The 19,463-nt window shown below is 42.0% G+C and overlaps 1 protein-coding gene across 1 annotated transcript in view; it reads left to right on the forward strand.

The window, feature by feature from the left end:
- LOC126162558 (RNA demethylase ALKBH5-like) overlaps positions 1 to 19,463 on the forward strand; it is a 124,035-nt gene that overhangs the window by 23,748 nt on the left and 80,824 nt on the right. Inside the window, exon 3 of the mRNA XM_049919145.1 lies at positions 8,223 to 8,465. Coding sequence (XP_049775102.1) covers positions 8,223 to 8,465 — 243 coding nt within the window. The remainder of the gene's footprint in view (positions 1 to 8,222; positions 8,466 to 19,463) is intronic.

Raw genomic sequence — 19,463 nt, forward strand, 5'->3', positions numbered from 1 at the left:
TTATGATGTACGATTTATTGACACGTAATCAGCACGGATTCAGAAAATATCGTTCTTGCGAAACACAACTAGCTCTTTATACTTGTGAAGTAACGAGTGCAATCGACAGGGGATTGCAAATTGATTCCATATTTTTAGGTTTCCAGAAGGCTTTCGACACAGTTCCTCACAAGCGTCTTCTAGCCAAACTGTGTGCCTATGAAATATTGCCTCAGTTGTGCGACTGGATTCGTGATTTCCTTTCAGAAAGGTTACAGTTCGTAGTAATAGATGGAAAGTCATAGAGTAAAACAGAAGTAATATCCAGCATTCCACAAGGAAGTGTTATAGGCCATCTGTTGCTCCTAATCTATATTAACAACATAGGAGACAATCTCAGCTGCTGAGTTAAATTGTTTGCAGATGATGCTGTCATTTACCATCTTGTAATGTCATCAGATGACCAATACGAATTGCAAAATGATTTAGATAAGGTATCTGTATGGTGCGAAAAGTGGCAGTTGACCCTGAGTAAAGAAAAATGTGAACTTAAGGCGTACAATTGCAAATAACCTAAATTGGAACGATCACATAGATAATGTTGTGGGTAGAGCAAATCAAAGGCTACGATTCAATGGCAAAACACTTAGAGGTTGCAACAGGTCTACTAAACAGAATGCTTACACCACGCTTGTCTGCCCTATTCTGGACCATTGCTGTGCGGTGTGTGGATCCGCAGCAGGTGGGACTGACGGATGAGATCAGAAAAGTACAAAGAAGGGCAGCTCATTTTGTATTATCTCGAAATAGGGGAGATAGTGCCACAGACATGATACGTGATTTGGAGTGGCAATAATTAAAACGAAGGCATTTTTCGTTGCGACAGGATCTTCTCATGAAATTTCAATCACCAGTTTTCTCCTTCGATTGCGAAAACATTCTGTTGGCACCCACCTACATAGGGAGAAATGATCATCACAATAAAATAGAGAAATCAGGGCTCACACAGAAAAATTTAAGTGCTTGTTTCTCCTGCGTGCCGTTTGAGAATGGAACTATAGATAGAGAGCTTGAAGGTGGTTCATTGAATGCTCTGCCAGGCACTTTATCGTGAATAGCAGAGTAATCATGTAGATGTAGATTCAAAAGCTCCAATTTATTCATTAATACATGGCCGATCACGACTCGTAAAAAGGAAACAGTCAAACAGTTGACTATTATTATCTGTATGAAAAGTCATAGTAGTGATTATATGGATAGCAGTGTTACTCGACTGCTGAGAAAACACCCTGTTAACTCTTAAAACAATAGTCTGAAACTCAATTTCAAAACTCCTTATTTCTTGATGGAAAACAGTGACTATAAGCTCGGTGACAAACTGAAAGATTCATACATTCGACACATGTACGTTGAACCTAAGACAGATGACCACATATAATTCCATCAGTGCAGAATAAGAATGATGTACCTTGTGGATTCTGGTATGAATGCTCGTCATAATTTAATTTACATGCGCTGTGACGAATGCCACTGTTATCCAGGCTTTCTTGAGAAGGTGAAGGCACATTGATACAGCTGCAATGCTGTTCCCTGGATGTCTTGTAACCTTGTAACTCAGAAATTTTTGGGCTGAGCACCACGTTTTAGCCAAAGTCGTTGCCGCATCAATGGCCTCTTGATCTGGAGTTGAAGCTGCCTCCACTGTGTGTCAACCCTGAAGCAGTATTTTTAGCTCTCTCTTACACCCTGCTCTGCTTTCTTGCCAAACAGTGCCAGTCACCAATAGTGTGGCCCCATAGGTTTCACTCTACCATAGATAATCCTGCCAAAATAGTGCCACCCCGTCATATGCCAATCATGTAGCAAAACTCTCCCCTACTAATAAAGTCTGCTCCAGCTTTGTGCCTATGTCATCACACTCTAATATACCAATTGCACATTTTCGCACCTATGGCTGTAGCCTCACATCAGAGGGCCTCTGTAATTAGGAATGACAGCTCACAGTACTAGCATATTATTTTGTGCAGCCTGTGTTTTCTGAAGTAGCTGACAGCTGTCTACAAAGCAGAATATGAGGAAGTGTCTCCCATCTACTGTTCGTGGGGCCTCTCCACCTCCAGGCAGTCACTATGGTTTGCTACCTCTTGGGATGCCTCGACAGCACCAGTTCCGCGAAGTCCACCTGGGGCCCTAGTCTCCCCTCCCAGCAAAGTGCCATTTTCTGTAACATTCTCCGTTCACCATGTCACAACTCCAGTGCACTGTCTTCTCATGCACACAAAAAACATTAAGAAACCAGTAAGTCCATCAGCATATTAAAGAAGAAAAATGGAGCTACATAGACAACTGTACTACCGGTCACTGTGGTCAAAGAGCTTCAGTAAAGACACTCTCAATGCAGTCCCATTATTTTCATACTCTTAATTATGCACCCCATCTCAACTGAAATGAAAAAGGCATGCAAAATTGCCTGCCATGTTTTGCCTTCACAGCCCATCAATCGTCTTCTTCTTCCTGCACCTCAAGACATGTACCACACCTCATCTCAGTCTTAATTCTCCCAGTACAGTGCAGAGGCTGTGGCTTCTTGATAGCCTACATCTGACAATAGGATGCCTAATTTGTGCCAACACCACAGAATAGGGGTGCTTACTTTTATCCAGCCCCACACTTGGCACCAAATAATTGTCTGCAGTGACCTGCAAGCGGATCAGGCTGTGAGCAAACACTATTTTCCGGCTGTGAAGTAGCTTGTCCAACTCAGTCCTGGTGCCTGCAAATAAGAGTTGAAAATATTTGTGGAGGAAACTGTGGGAAAAGGATGAGGAGTTCTGATAAATAACTGAAACTGAACAACCATGTAGTATGGGAAACTACTCTCAAATCTCAAGAGGTGCTAATGCACTGACCGTATGTTGTGCAATCCTGCATGTACCATGTGCAGCTAAGTGCCACAAGAAACTGTCCTGTCGTCGGGCAGAGTAAAATCACGTACACATATGACCAACAGGCGGCACTTGGTGTGCTCAGGTGGCAAATCAGAGCCAATGAAGCAGTTGTCCATGGTTGCAGTTCAGACTGTAGACAGTAACATCAAAATGTTCGCAGTGTTCTGGCCTCTGCTAGTGTAGACTCCAGGTCGAATGTTCATTAGCTTAGTAGCGACTTGTTGTGTCTTTCAAAAAGGTGTGTATTATTTTGTTTAAAAACACTAGAGTATGGAATGGAATACAGAGACAACATTAAAGCTGATATGAGTTTTATCATGAATGGGAATGTTTATGGGATCCTACAAACTGGAGAGAAAAAAAAAAAAAAAAAACTGAAAAGATGAGATGCCTAGAGGGAGATAAGTGAGCTGTTAGAAAGTAATGTAAGTGGTGTGGAAAAAACGTGGGTCTTTTTGGCATCCTTTTTTTGTGTGTGAATGACAAAGAAAAACAAACAAAACTGGAAACGACCATTAATTTTTCTGCAGCTCTCCTAAAAGAAGTGTCTTCTTAGGAAATTTAAGGCGTACACGTAATTCAGTAACAATATGTAGATTTCATTTGGAAAAAATTATCAAATTTCATATACCCCAAGTCAGCTTTAAGGCCAGACAATTTTGTCCTACCACACTGTTCCCTTCTTTTTAAAACAGAGGTCATCCATTGGCATTGTTTCTTCCTCTTCTTTTCCTAATGATCGTCTCCTTGCAGTAAAATAAATCCTGCACATGTGATAACTCTAAATATTCTTCTTTCCTCATGATGTCTGCCGGTAAAATTGCAATTAAAACACTACTTTATAAGAATAACAAAATGAGAACAATGTTGACAAGTTATCAGAGCCAACTGTGATTCTGCTTGGCCAGATCCGTCAGCCCCAACCCCTTTGGTGAAGAAGAGTGGCCAAATGCCAATGCATTGGCAATAAATGTTCAGCTGAATACATTGACTGCAGTTCATTGGCCTAGTCTGTACATGGCTTAACACAGGTTGTGCATCAGAGCCAAATTGGGATCAGAATCTGCAGCAGTGCCAATGCTGGTTTTTATAAAGGCTTGCATGATGCATCTCCCAAGCAGTTGTGCACTTCGCTCATCTCTCTGTTCCTTCCAGGCGCTTGTCTGCAACCAGTCGCTTGGCCCGCAGTATTGTGACTGCAAAAGCAGTCTCTTCTGCATATTAGCATACTTGCAGATTTGGGGTTACTCTTTTACCCACACACAGTGCGCAACATTATAACTCTGGCTATTCGCACTTGAGTACTTCACACGACTCATTCGCGACTCTCTTCAGCAGTTTTTACTCCGATGTACAATTGCTTTTTTCAGCTGATGAATCAAGTGCTACAAAGTTTTGCCTGGGGTTGTAGTAAGTTCACAAATTGTAAACTGCAGTCAGTCATTGGTCAGAGATGTTAATCCACATCTGTAGACTGTCAATTCCCAGCTACCCCATCACATGGCGTATGGTGCCAATTCAAGCAATCACATTTATCAGTTTCACGCAATGCAGAGCGATGAAAATTGCAATATTGACACTGTCTTAACTTTAACCATGTAGTAATTACTATTGCAGTTACCTGTGAGTATCAGCATCATAGTAGTCTTTTATCTGCTAAGTGTTTATTACTGTGGACATTCGTATCTGTGCAGCCCTTTAAGCATAAGTTTGCAGAGAAACAGTTGTTAAGTGTACATCATTTAATCAGATTGATGGCTTTGCAACAAAATAAACTGTCCTTTTTCGAAACATAATCATGTTTTGAAACAGGCCTGTCTTCGGTATTTGTGGAAATAAATTTATATTGCAGTAGTGTTTCATTGTATTTTCTCTGTTGTGCATACAAAGGTACTTTGCCTGTAGTTCTATCAGCATATAGCTGTTACAGGATACAGTCCCGGTGTCCTAGAATCTATAGCTTCATTACCATCAGTTTTGCTCTTTTACACGTACATATTGCTAAGATATTTTGGATTATTTTTGGCTTTGAAACAACACCAATCTGCAACTTCATAAAATTCACTCATTCATTCCAGACTTTATACAACAAATCTCAGTAGAAACTGTGTGACCGAAACCGAGTAACTTGCTAGATCCCTGGATACGATAGGTCACACTTTTATTAATGGTTCGTACAAAGCTTCTGTAAACTTAAACATCGTTAGTGTGTGAGCACAATTGATGAAATGTGGCATAAGTTTCCCATAAGCTAGCAGTGGAACATCGGCCAGAGAAGGTGCAACAAAGTGGTCAAATGCTGTACTAACCTATTTTGAGTGTATATCACTGATGACTGAAACTATTCACTAAAAATTATGAAAAGCTGTAGTAGTTGGCTGCAACTAGAAAGTTGTTACAGTTCATGTTTCACTGAACAGCAAACTATTTTCACAAATTTATTTATTTATTTTCATTGTTAAACTATTTTCACAGTATTGTTAAAAGTGAAGGATGTAGTTAGAAATCTTTAGATGCCCCCACCACCCCACAAGATAATTAAATGACCTCCAAAATGTTCACGCTTCCTCTTTTTTGGGAAGCTCTGTAGTGTAGGGGGTCAGGATGTTTGAGTGGCAAGTTGACTTTCATGCTTTGGGATTGCCATTGTCAAGTGTGAGGCAACAAATGTTATCCCTAACATCAAAGATGAGCAAATATAATCCCTTTTGAATCTGTATTTTAGTTTTAACACTTGCTAAGGGGAGTACAAAAGTAATGTGGTTAAAAATGTCAATTTTTATGTTTTTATGGAAAATTGTTGTTTGGAGTTTTCTCTTTAATTTGTAGTATGTTTTGTTGATTTTGTACAACAAGTATTTTTAATTTATTTTGAAGTAATTTACTGCACAAGTAATTTCTACAATTTCCACGAACACTTGTTCGGTTATGACAAGAAATCTCAGGAAGTAGTTGCTCATAGGAGACAGTGATTTATGTTGATTTATAGCAAACATCCTGCTGCATAGGTTTTCTACATTGGTTGTTGTGACATCATTTCCTGTTTGTGGTATACTGCATGGTATCGTCCCAGTTTTGTAAGGTGCATTACATCTTTCATTGTGAATATTTGGACTTTTGTGTTGCTCATTGAATTGATGTTTCTCTCTCTAATGTGACTCCATCAAAGGGTATATTTAAGAAGAGAAGAAATAAGGGAAGTAGATTCTACAGAAAATCTCCTGTTGAAAGTTTACATCCAGAGAATGAGATTGGTCCAAGCAACACTGAACAAAGTTTTTTTGCCATCAAGTATTTCAAGGAAGAAGCTTGTGAACAGTAATGAAATGAAATGTACAGTGAAACCACTCCAGGAATATCAGTTTAACATTAGGTTCAAGTTAATTAAAAGCAATGATTAATCAAACTGCATGTTGTAATTTGTGTGGTGGAGAGATAATAATTTCTGAAAATGTCTTAAAGAGAAACATTTTAGTTCTTAGTTTGGAAGTATAAGTGAGAGATTAATAAAGAATTTGGACATCTGAAAAATGTAAGAACAGTAACCTTTCTGAGGTGAATGTCAGATATTTCTAATGGCTGAGATGCATTGGTTAAGGCCCCAGTGCTAAAAAAAACTTTGTTTGCTCTTATCTGTCCATTATGTCCCCCTAATAATGTTGCAAGATACACAGATGCGTTAGGGAAAACAGTAAAAGTAATTGTAGAAGAGTCAATGAAATGGGCAGCAATCTAAGCAGTTGAAGAAAATGATGCTAATGACGACATTTGCTTAGCGTTTGATGGAGCATCAGTCTAAAACTTCTTGTGCAGCTGCCACAAATGTTATTGGGCAGGTGCTTGATGTTGAAGTATTGTCAGAACATCGGCACTAATGTGTAAAAGTGGGTACTAATAACGAAAAGAAAAAAATGTGTGAAGACAACTGTCAGAAAACATATGAGAGATCCATTGGAGGGATGAAAAGTGACTCAGCTGTGAAGATCTTTCAGCACTCTAAAGAACAACATGGGGTTAACTGTGTTAAAATCATTCATTGGTGACGGTGATTCCAGTTCATTCATATCAGTAATTGGCAGCAGGCCCTGTGATGACCTAACACCACAAAAGTTAGAATGTGTGTATCATCTCCAGAAACGAATGGATTCTTGACTCTGTAAAATATGGAAATTTCTAGCAAAAAGCTTGACAAGAGGACATATGACTGACAAAACACTCAATCAGCTAAGAGACTACTATGGCCAAGAGTACAAACAACCTGGAAGGAATGAGAAAAGCAGTATGGACGACATTTTTCTAAAAGGCATCGAGTTATGATAAGCCACTACACAACTTAGGTTAAATTGTCTGGTGTAAATAATGCAAGACTGAGAATATACCCCTAGAATCACCATCATTGAAGTTGTTTGATTAGTAATTAAGCCAGTGTGTAGAGATCTAGCACACCCAGACCTTCTGAAGATATGTCTCGCAGGAAAAAGTCAAAATGTAAGTGAGCTTTTCAACAATGTTGTATGGACCAGGGTGCCCAAAAACATACTTGTATTCCTGAAAACACTGAAGATTGGCAACAGCGATGCTGTGGTGACCTTCAATGATGGAAATGCAGGCAGAATAAAAGTTCTAAAACAATTTTAAATCAAGTTAGGCCATAATACAGAAACAGTCCTTCAAGAATTGGATAAACAGTGAGTCTACAAGGCAGAAATTATGGTCAAAAATACAACAGAAGCAGCAAGGTCCCTCAGATTGAGAAAGAGTTCTGGTTCATCCTCAAGAAGATAAAGATTACAGATCTAGAGTTTTAGGCTGTTTCTTCATTCAATAGCCAGTTTTCCTTTATGTCAACTGTCAAATGGAATTTCTGAAAAACTACTTTTTTTCTCAAAAGTTTCCCATTATCTCAGAAACTCCCTAAACAAAAACTGACATTTTTACCTCTTATTAACAGTGGTACTAAGGATATTTGGGCCTACAGTGGTAGAGATAGTACTCGTAGTTTGATCATAAAAATAATTTTTTAAAAAAACTACATTAATTTTTAAGACCTTTATTAAAAAAAATTCTCTCTTGATTCTGAACAAAGTTACATACTTGATTAGATAAATGAATGTATAAGGTATGACTCTATATTCTGGTAAAGTTTTGTTATATTACCATGGCTAGTTTATGAAAAAATGGGATATAAATATGTTGAATCTAACATTATCAGTATAAGGCATTGACATGCCACTTAAAAGAGCCATCAAAATTTGTTACTGTATAATTTTTAAATTTATTACTTAAATTTTATAGGTACTTTTTTGGGGAAGGCTACACGTATGGATCTCAGCTCTCAAAACGAGGACCAGGTATGGAACGCTTGTACCCCCAAGGAGAAGTTGATCCCATTCCTGATTGGGTTCATAATATGGTCATTGAACCACTTGTAAAAGCAGGAATTGTACCTGATGGCTTCATCAATTCGGCAGTCATTAATGATTATCAACCTGGAGGCTGCATAGTTTCTCATATTGATCCTATTCACATATTTGATAGGTTAGTATTACAATGTATCAGTTAACTCTAGTCTAGAGTTGGCTGTTTGTTGGATGGTTTTTGATGCATAATTTCTCATGTTACATTTAAACTAAAATATGTCTTTTTGGTGGAATTAAAGTATTTGTTTAATCTGCTGTATGGATTAAAATATTTGCATTGATATTTTGTGTGTGTGTGTGTGTGTGTGTGTGTGTGTGTGTGTGTGTGTGTGTGTGTCCCTTCTAAGGCAGAATTTGCTGTGTAACTTAAAGCCCTGCATAATTTTTCTAGAAAGTGCACTCATGGAACTGCATATATACTCAGTGTGCGGTGATTAACCCTCTGTTGGTCACAGCCTTTTTGTAACTTCGTTCTAATGTGTCAAAAAAGCATACAATAGATTCCCCTTGATTCTGTCCATATGTTGATGGGTGTATTTCACCATCATTGCAAGCATAGTATCTGTGAAAAAGTGAGCCAACACTCAACTAGGGCTTTGGCCAATCTAGCTGCTCCTACGACCCCCGAAAGGTGAACGATAATATTTTCAGATCCTCTGTGGTTACCCTTATTTGGGGGCTTCCAGGTCCATCTGGTCTTTCATCATTTCCAGTTGTGAATTGTGCATCTTCTTCAGTATCACAAGCCTCTTCATCATCGGCATACTCTTGTTTGGTAGTGATATTATTTTATCCCCTTCAACCCAATCTTCTGATACAATATCATTTTCTTCACCTAAATCTTCTGTTAGCACTGGATCCTCATCACCAACTGTCAAAAGTCGTACTAGCACCTTGATATGTCTCATTGCTCAAATCAAATGTCCTCTTCACCACATTATCAAAAAACCTGGAAGAAAGGACAAATGAAGTAAATTAGTTTCACCATAACAAGTTCTGTTGCAATATGCAAATTACACGCATATGAAAACACCCTTGTTTTCCATAAATCTGACAAAATAGTCTCACAAACTGATGAAATATAACCAATAAAGATGAATGCAAGGAAAGCAATTCAAAATATGAACCTTGGAAAGTGTGAAGTCTTTGGCCGCAGTGTGCTTTTTTGGCCACTACTCTGGGTCCGTTCCCTGTCACAACATAGCGACAACTGCGGTGGGAGGTAAGGAAAACCTCTCTGAGGCAGGAGGGCACTGGGGAGGAGGGCGCCACCTGCCGCAGGTGAGCCAACCGAAAAAATTCAGCTGTGCTTTTTTGATGGAACTGACAGAGGGTTAAAGATATTAAGGCAGTTGAAAGTAAAAATATGCACAATTACATCCAGATTTTTTTTAGTGTGTGAAGCAGTATTTCAAAAACTGGATGTTACATGTGGTTATGTTATTGGAGATGGGAATAGTTTCATGTAAGTAATGTTCACATTCTATTATGTAACATATGTTATCTTCTAAACAGAATCAGCAAGTTTCATGGCCTGTTGGATTTCATTGGAAGTATAGTAGTGTGTGCCCTGATACTTCGAAAATAGGAATTTCTTGATGACATTAGATAACTTTGTCCTCATATTGCAGAATGCAAGTGTGGAGTGCATTGAACCTAGTAGTGAATATGAAGTTCATGGCAGTTGCCATTAGAAGATTGAGTTGACTGAGGGGAAATAATACATTTCAGCCATAATGTTTTATGTATGTAGTATTAGACAAATAGCAGACAAAAATAAGTGTTAATTGCAGCAGATTATGTTTGAATGCGTATAAGGAAAAGATGAGCTTCCGGAACGACTTGCGAATTAAGTAACCTTGTTGATGGGTACAGGTCCTAGTAGTAGTAGTAGTAGTAGTAGAAGGGTTGTGTGGGCGCACGACAGCAAGGTCTTCAGCGCCCGTTCAGTATCATAGTGAGACAGGTGTCAAGAAAAAATCTCAGAACATTTACATATAACGGAACAGAAAACACGGGGAACAATCATTGAAAAACATGTGCTCACCCACACCGAAGCGTGGGATGAAGCAGGGCGTCAACAGTAAAACATGAACAACACGGGAAGAAAAAGGTAGAGGGTGCTAAAACAATGTAGCAGATGGAAGTGGCTGGCTGACCGCAAGGAAAAAAGGGAGGAGTCAGCCACTCTGCAATACACTAAAACCTCCAGCCTAAAAGTTTAGGCCAGAGTCCAGACGCATCACAAAACTTAAAAACCCTAGACACACACGTCTCATCGTTAGCTAAAACATAGGGCAGATCCCCATCAACTTGTGCTTCTGCCCTTGCATCACGGTATAAAATGCAGTCTGTTAAAATGTGCCGGACAGAGATGTGCACACCACAAGCATCACAAAACGGAGGATCCTCCCGCCGTAATAAATAGCTATGTGTCAGAGGACAGTGCCCGATCTGAAGACGTGTGAGCGCCACCTCTTCCCGCCTGAGCAGCCGGCAGGAGGAACGCCACGGCCGAGTGGTTGACTTTACCAACCGCAGTTTATTGGCCGTCACCGCCAGCCATTCGTCCTCCCACAACTCCATGCACTTCCTGTGGAGTGCAGCGATGACTGACTGCAAGGGGATGGGACACTGGACCACATCCTGCTCTCTGCAGGCCTCCTTGGCAGCCCGATCAGCCTGTTCATTGCCCCATATGCCGACATGACCAGGCACCCAGCAGAAGGATACCTCTTTACCCCGCCGTTGGAGCAAGTACAGTTGGTCATGTATCAGCTGGACCATCTCTTCAGTCGGGTACAGGTTCTGCAGCGACTGTAAGGCACTAAGAGAATCGGAGCAGAGAAGAAATCGATCGCCCCGAACACGATGCATCTGCTCCAGTGCCGTCAGGATCGCGTGGAGCTCCGCTGCGAAAACGGTATATTCAGCAGGGAGGCGAATCCGGGTAACATGATCAGGGAACACCACAGAACAGCCAAGGAAAGTCTCCTGTTTGGAGCCATCAGTATAAACGACAGTGAAACCATGATGCACATCTAAAATGTTAAAAAACAGAGATTGGAACGTAAAATTTGGTGTGCCAGCTTTCTTAAAATTAGTCAAATCTAAAATAAGTTTGGGTCTCCAGAGGAGCCAAGGTGGAGATCTGCACCAACCGCGACGTAAAACACGAAGACCAGCCATAGATATTGCACCGAGGCAATCCTGTGCGCGAATCCCATAGGGCTGCGTCGCACGTTGCTGGTTATGAAACAATCGTGCCAGAGGAGGCTGAGCAACGGTATGGTATGCAGGGGTGTATGGCGTGGACAAAGTTTTATACGCCTGGCGCACTGTAAGTAGCCGTCGCCGCATATGAAGTGGCGGTTCACCAGCCTCTGCACAGAGGCTTGGTATGGGGCTAGTTCAGAATGCCCCAGTGGCCAACCGAAGCCCTTCATGGTGCACAACATCCAACAACTTTAAGTAAGAAGGCCTCGCAGACTCATACACCGTGCACCCATAATCGAGCCGATATCGCACAAACGCCCTGTAAAACTGGAGCAGACAAGTCCTGTCAGCTCCCCATGTACTGTGGCTAAGACATTTTAAAATACTTGCAGCCTTAAGTGACCGCCATTTCAGGTCTTTAAGATGAGGTAACCACGTGAGCTTCGAGTCAAAAATGAGCCCCAGAAATCTCACCGTGTCTTTAAAAGTAAGTATAGTGTCCCTCATCCTCAACTCAGGAAAGGTTAAAATCAAACGAGAACGGTTAAAAAGAACACATACAGACTTCTCGGTGGAAAACTTAAAACCACTCTTCTGCGCCCAGTCATCCAAACGCCTAATCGTAAGTTGCAACTGACGAGTTGTCGTTGCAAGGCTTGAAGAAGAGCAAAACAAAGAGAAATCGTCCACAAACAAAGAACATTGGACAGGACTTTTCACTATGGACGTAATGCTATTAATAGCGATGGCAAAGAGAGTCACACTTAAAACGCTACCCTGAGGGACACCGTTCTCCTGCTCAAAGCGATCAGACAGGACGTCACCAATCCGGTATCTAAAATATCGTGGCGAGAGGAAAGACTGAATAAAAAGAGGAAGACAACCACGAAAACCCCATTCGTGAAGCTGCTCCAGGATGAGACGCCTCCAAGTAGTATCGTAGGCCTTCTCGATGTCGAAAAATACACCTAGAAGGTGGTGACGGCGTAGGAAAGCCTGTTGTATAGCCGCCTCCAGGAGGGCAAGGTTATCGAATGTGGAACGAAACCTCCTGAACCCACACTGAAAGCGACTAAGGAGTTGCCGGGATTCTAACATCCAGACAAGGCGGCGGTTGACCATCCGCTCCAAGGTCTTCCCTATGCAACTAGTGAGGGCAATACTACGGTAGCTACTTGGGCTTGTGCGGTCTTTCCCAGGTTTTAAAAAAGGGATTAAAACTGCCTCACGCCACGCGTCAGGAAAGTGACCCGACGCCCAAATGGCATTAAAAAGTGCGAGGAGGATTTCTTTGTTGCGCAATGTGAGGTGCCATAGCATACTGTAATGGATCCTGTCATGGCCAGGGGATGTGTCACGAGCTCCAGACAACGCAGAATCCAGCTCCCACATAGAAAATCTGCAGTTGTAAACTTCATGAGAGGTGGAATGGAAGTCCAGACTACATCTCTCAGCAACGGCTCTATGGCGCTGGAAACCTGGATCCTGACTGGTTGTTGCAGTAACTGTGGCGAAATACGCTGCCATTGTCTGGGCAATGTCTCGCGGATCCGTATGGAGAGTGCCATTATTCATTACAGCAGCTATGGGACACCTCACTCCTCTGCCAGAAATTCTCCTGATGGTGTCCCACACAATGGAACTTTTGGTGGAACGATTAACGGTGTTCAGGAACTGTTGCCATGACCTCTTCTTGCTCTCACGAATAACGCGACGACATCTTGCCCTCGCCACCTGAAAGGCTGCAAGATTCTCAGCAGTCGGCCGACACTTGAACCGACGCAGAGCTGCACGCCTCGTCCTGATTGCAGAGCGGCATTCGGCACTCCACCAAGGCACAGGTGGTCTCTTCCGGTGGCCTGTGGACTGTGGAATGGATGCTGCTGCGGCGTGGTGGACCATTTTGGTGATGTGATCCACCCACACCTCAACATTCGCACAGTGTTCGAATTGGGCCAATTGGCTATAAAGTGTCCAGTCAGCTCCACTGAGCACCCATCGTGGTGGTCTCCTTTCGGGGCCCACGCCATCTGGCAGGTGAATCCAGATTGGGAAATGATCACTGCTGTGCAAGTCAGCGACCATTTCCCAGTGAGCACTGGCGGCAAGAGCTGGAGAGCAAAGCGAGAGATCAATGGCAGAGAACGACCCAGTCGCTGTGGAGAAATGAGTACTCTGTCCTCCATTAAGCAAGTAGGCACAGGATGACAGGAGAAGCCTCTCAATTGCTCTACCCCTGGGGCAGGTAATTGCAGAGCCCTAAAGCACATTGTGGGCATTAAAATCACCACAAATAATGAATGGCTGGGGGAGCTGGGTAAGAAGGTCAGTGAGGGCCGCTTCATCAAGAGCATCATCATTTGGGGGCAAGTAAAGTGAACATACAGTCAATGGATGACGCACGTGCACGGACACAGCGACGGCCTGTAAAGTCGTCGTAAGTGAGAGAGGCGAGGAGTGGTAGTCCGTCCTGACGAAAATACCTACGCCTCCTCTAGCTCTCTCTCCACGCAGGTCGTCCTTTTTGTGGAGTGTGTAGCCTCGTATCTCAGGGGAGTATGATGGATGGAAATACGTCTCCTGGAGACAGAGACACAGTGGTCTACCCTGAGAGAGTAGACGAAGTTCCTCCACATTCGTCCTGAACCCTTGCAAGTTCCACTGGAGTATGGAAGCCATCTATGTTGGGGGTAGCACCTTCATCCTGTCTCTCCGACGGGGCGGGGAGACCGCAGCAGGTGGAGGGGCAGGCGTGGGATGAGATGATTGCCCCACACATACATCGTACTCCATCAACTCTGGGGAAGAGTCAGATGAAGCCTCACCTAAAACAACATCCGCATGGTCAGATGGTTTACCACGGGATTTGACGCGCTGTTGCTTCTGTACAATAGCTTTCTGTGGTTTGGTGGACTTTGGGGGAGCCGATGTGGGTGTGGTAATTGGCGCACTGGGCTTGGGAACAGCCTCAGCTGTTGGAGGCGCCAGGGCCTGGCCCAAGTTCGCCACTGTACCTTTGTCTGCCGTTCGAGTAGGGGCTACTGGCTCTGAAACACTGGCTGCGTTGCAAGTGCACTGACAGCTGCAGGTGTTAGTGCCAACACTCACCACCTCAGTCTGCGTTGAGGCATCGACTTTTGGAGTAGGCTTCTGAACCAGGGATGCAAAAGATGTAGCAAATGTGGGAGGTTGCATCGACTTGTAGATCTTCTTGGCCTCACCATAGGGGATACGCTTGGTTGTTTTTATTTCCTGGACCTTGCGTTCCTCTAAAAATATTCAGCAGTCCCTACTCCAAACAGGGTGGTTCCCAGAGCAATTAATACATTTAGCCGGAGACGAGCAACCAACTCCTTCATGAGCAGCCTGACCACAGTTTCCACAAGCTGCTTCGCCTTTACAGCCTAAGGTGGTGTGCCCAAAACACTGGCATTTGAAACAGCGCATTGGGGTCGGGAAATAAGGCCTCACACTAAGGCGAAGGAAGCCAGCTTTAACATGTTCAGGAAGCTTTGTGCTACTGAAGGTCAGAATAAAGGAGCCGGATTTGACAAGAGTGCCATCAACCCTCTTCATTATGTGTTGGACATCAACGATACCTTCTGGAGCCCACTCACGTTGCAGTTCTTCCTTGGGAATGTCAACTAGATCCCGGCATGTCACAACACCTTTGCTGTAGTTCAAGGTGCTGTGCAGTTCAGTGTCTATGGCATACTCTCCAAGGCTTTTAGCAGATTGGAGGTTAGTTGCTTGCTGGGAAGTGGAAGTTTCCACTAGCAAGGTCCCATTACGTAAGCGCTTCACCGATTTTAAGGAGCCACAGATTCCCTTCTCGAAACTACCCTCCTTCCGTTTCACAATGAGAAACACATTCGGATTACCAGAATGCATTCTGTTACCTAAGACTGGACTGTTCAAAGAAGCGCCGGAGTCAGGGGGACTGACTGCATGGGCCCTCTTAAGAGACTGGGTGTTAGAACCTTCCAGCGGCCCACCCTTTCCGCTGGGAGGAAGAAAAGAGGATTTCGAAGGATCCATCTCGGTCCCACGAGCAGCTAGGGAACTAAAGGTCCGCTCAGACAGAGCCCCGCGTGCCTGAGTAAGCCTTATACAACTGGGGTGCGGCAGGTGCCCCAGAGGTTGCCCACTTGCGACTGTTCCACCCCAACAGCCATGCATCTTATAGGCGCGCAGCACACCGTAAGATTGAGGGGTTTTTATAGAGGTTTACCTTCCTCGCAATCCAGGCGGTCAAGCCAAGATTACCGTTCCTCGCAGCACACAACATTCCACCGCCGCGCCGTGCGGTGGTCGCTGCAGAGTGTCCGAGGTTTACGGTGACAGGAGACTGGCGGCGCTGACCAGTCCCCAGCTCAGGACCCCGGGGTCGCCAAGCCCGTACCCAGCAAATGAATGCTGAGCCCCTGGGGGGACAGGTCCTAGGTGGCACTGAAATATAGGCATCTTCCCCTCTGAAATGGATTCATTCCATTCAGTAACAAATGCAACATCACTAAGTAACTTGAATTATTTGTGTAATTATTCCTTCCAGAATGTATCACAATGCTCTCTCTCTCCTTTTTTAAATTAATTTTGCATATAGTGTACGCAACACAGGTTGTCTGCTACACTTGGTGAGCTCTAACAGTGCCAGCATACTTACGGAGCCTCCCTGTAACAGCCTCAGCTAGTATGTCTTTACACACATCAGATTTTCACAGATCACAGTTTAAAAGAAGATTCAAGCATTAATAATTTTCATAGCGAATCATAAAAATATTTAACATTGATGTAATAACAACATAATACCAAACAGTCTGGTTGACATAGTTAATAAGTGTATTGAACTTCATGAGTATGAACAAAGAACACTGATTACTACAGAAATTAATTATACATTTTTGACTTCTAGTAACTGTACGATGATAACTTTTGCGCATAGTTATTCACGTGTGTGGGGCTATGTAAGAAATGCTAGAGCTGTTATCAGGTGCTTCTATACAGGGTGAGGCAGCTAAGTCATAACACCCCTTGTATCTCCCCAACCATAATAGAAACAAAGATGCCGTGTGGACAGTGAGTTGCAGGGACAGGGGCTACTTGAATACATCACATTTCATGTTTGTGCTATTTTTTGTTAGAGAAATATTAGGCCGACTTTGGTTTTTTTTAATGGAACACTGTGTTAAATTTTAGCATAACATGATGGGCTTAAAAAGACAGTTTCAAATATGTGTACTTCATAATATTTAGGCGAATAGTTTTTGAGACACAGATATGTTCTCATACCGTGTTTGTCCTTCAGTTATTTCATGCATATTTGTTTTTTATTTGAAAATATTTACTATTGATCACAATACAAAGAAAATAGACAGAAAGGTGCAAAATACATACTGAACATAATACAAAACTTTACTGAAGCATGTGCTCAAAATGCTTCCCCTCTACTGCAATGCACATTTGTAGTTACCGTTCGAATGATTTGTGAATGGCTGCGAAGGTGTCACGTGAAATATCAGCGCATGCTTCAATGATACATTACTTTGTATCGTCTGGCGTAGTTAGTATTTGAGCATACACTTTGATTGCGCCCCACAGAAAAAAATCAAGAAGAGTCAAATCAGGAGACTGGGCTGGCCACTTCACTTCATCACATTTTCCTATCCAACAATCCGGGAACTTTTTATTCAACAGCTCTGTAGCCACATGGGAAGTGAGTACAGCCGTCATGTTGGAACCACATGCACTGACCCGTAGTTAAAGGTACCTCTTCCAACAAAATGAGCAGAACAGTTTCGCAGGAACTGTGCATAGTTATTGCCATTTAGTATACCCGGAATGATGTACGGCCCCACAGTGACATTTCTGATGATGTTGCACCACACGTTAACACTCCACGGTTGCTGATGCTGTACCTGTTGGAGCCAATGAGGTTTCTCTATTGACCAGTAATGCATATTATGCAAATTCACATTACCATGGTTTATGAAAGTCACTTCATCAGTAAAAAGCACTCGTTGAAAAAAAACATTGGATCATCTTGTAGGCGCTGCAGAGCAAACCAACAGAATTCCTGTTTGCCATTCAAAATCCACACTGGAGAGTGCTTGATGTAATGAGAGGTGAAAACGGGTGAAATCTATTCCGGTGCAATATGTGTAGAACACTTCTCTGACTTACACCACATTCCAAGGTGATATGTCGTGATGAAACCATAGGGTCATTATGTGCCAACGCTAGAACGGCCTCTTCAGGTACCTCGCCAGTTGCAGTCTTCTGCCTTGTCCTCTGTATGGCATTCCATGATCATGATTAAAGTAGTTTCTCGCAAATATGTGCAAGAAGCTGGCACGTAGGACGCTCACGATCAGGATGTACCTCTCCATATTGCTTTATTGCTCTAACAGTATTTCTTCTGCTTTCACTGTACACTAAAAGCATATCTAACTTTTCTTCATTGGTGTACATTTCTGATCCAAGAAACTGTGATGGAAATGCAATGTCTCATTACCCCAGCAGCACATTTATACCCTTCTCTCCAGCTTCCTCATGCGTCACCGTGCAACGTTATCGAGAAGTAGAAAAACAAAGCCTTCTCTGTTAAGTTCCTGAGTGGTCAACAGGAAAGGTCGCATTGGACAACACCGCTTCGAAGAACGAACATGATACGAGAAGATATCTGTCTCAAAACCTATTCGCCTAAATATTATGATATACACATATTTGAAACTGTCTTTTTAAGCTCATCATGTTACGCTAAAATTTAACATAGGATTCCATTTAAAAAAACAAAACATGGCCTCATATCTCTAATAAAAAAATAGCACAAACACGAAATGTGATGTATTCAAGTAGCCCCTGTCCCTGCAATTCACTGTCGAAATGGCATCTTTGTATCTAATACGGTTGGGGAAATACAAGGGGTGTTATGACTTAGCTGCCTCACCCTCTATATGGATGAGTATATGAGAGTAATCTGTGAAATCTATGAACACATTTTGCTTTCAGGAGATAGAGGCCAAAATTAGTAGCGATAGAATCGTAGTGAACCATGTAGGTATTTTGTTTAACTATGTGTTAGACAACTGTGAAATTTAAAAAAGTTACATGCACTATTTTGTTAATACATCTGTAGAGATTTACCAACTTCATAGGTTCATAGTTTAACTAATATGCTTAATTTCTCAATTAACACTTTATTCTGATAATCAAAGGTATAAGGTCCGAAAATTGAGGAAACAAAATCATGGCGTTGCTTCTTGGAATTAAACATGTTTTAAGGTCTGGAGGGTAGAAAGTTCGGTTACAAAAAACTTTAGTTCATGATTATAAGAAAAAGTAAAATGTTTACTTGAAAAAGGATATTAGGATTTTCAAATCAGGTATGCCGCTTTGGAAATAAATAATTATTATCCTACAACATTTTTATGAACACATGGTTTTTGAACATGAAATTACAGATTTCGCTTAAAAGAAAATATTTTTGATGAAGCAAATATACCATTGTAATCAACATTGCTCAAATAAACCATGTATAATGAATTGGAATGAAATATAGCTTAGACAAGAAATTTGGTATTTTAAGTCACTAAATATGGTGTAGTTGTCAAAAGTATAACAGAGAGAAGGAAAAAATATCTGAGTAGTAGTATATAGCAAATAGAATTATTCCACTGTGCTATGTTTAACATTGAAGATAAATTATTTATAGTAAAGATCATTGGCAGATTAGACATAATGCACAGAGCTAAAAACTGTAATGATTGACAAGAAAACAGTATAGTAATTCTGTGAATCACAAACTTCTAAATGTGTTATTATCACTGAATGCAGGAGAGGTAACCAAAGTGAAAATGTGAAGGTACTATAGTGCTTTTAGTAGGACCACTCCGGTCATTTT

The sequence above is a fragment of the Schistocerca cancellata genome, chromosome 2 (genome assembly GCF_023864275.1).
Source record: "Schistocerca cancellata isolate TAMUIC-IGC-003103 chromosome 2, iqSchCanc2.1, whole genome shotgun sequence".
Taxonomy (NCBI): Eukaryota; Metazoa; Arthropoda; class Insecta; order Orthoptera; family Acrididae; genus Schistocerca; species Schistocerca cancellata.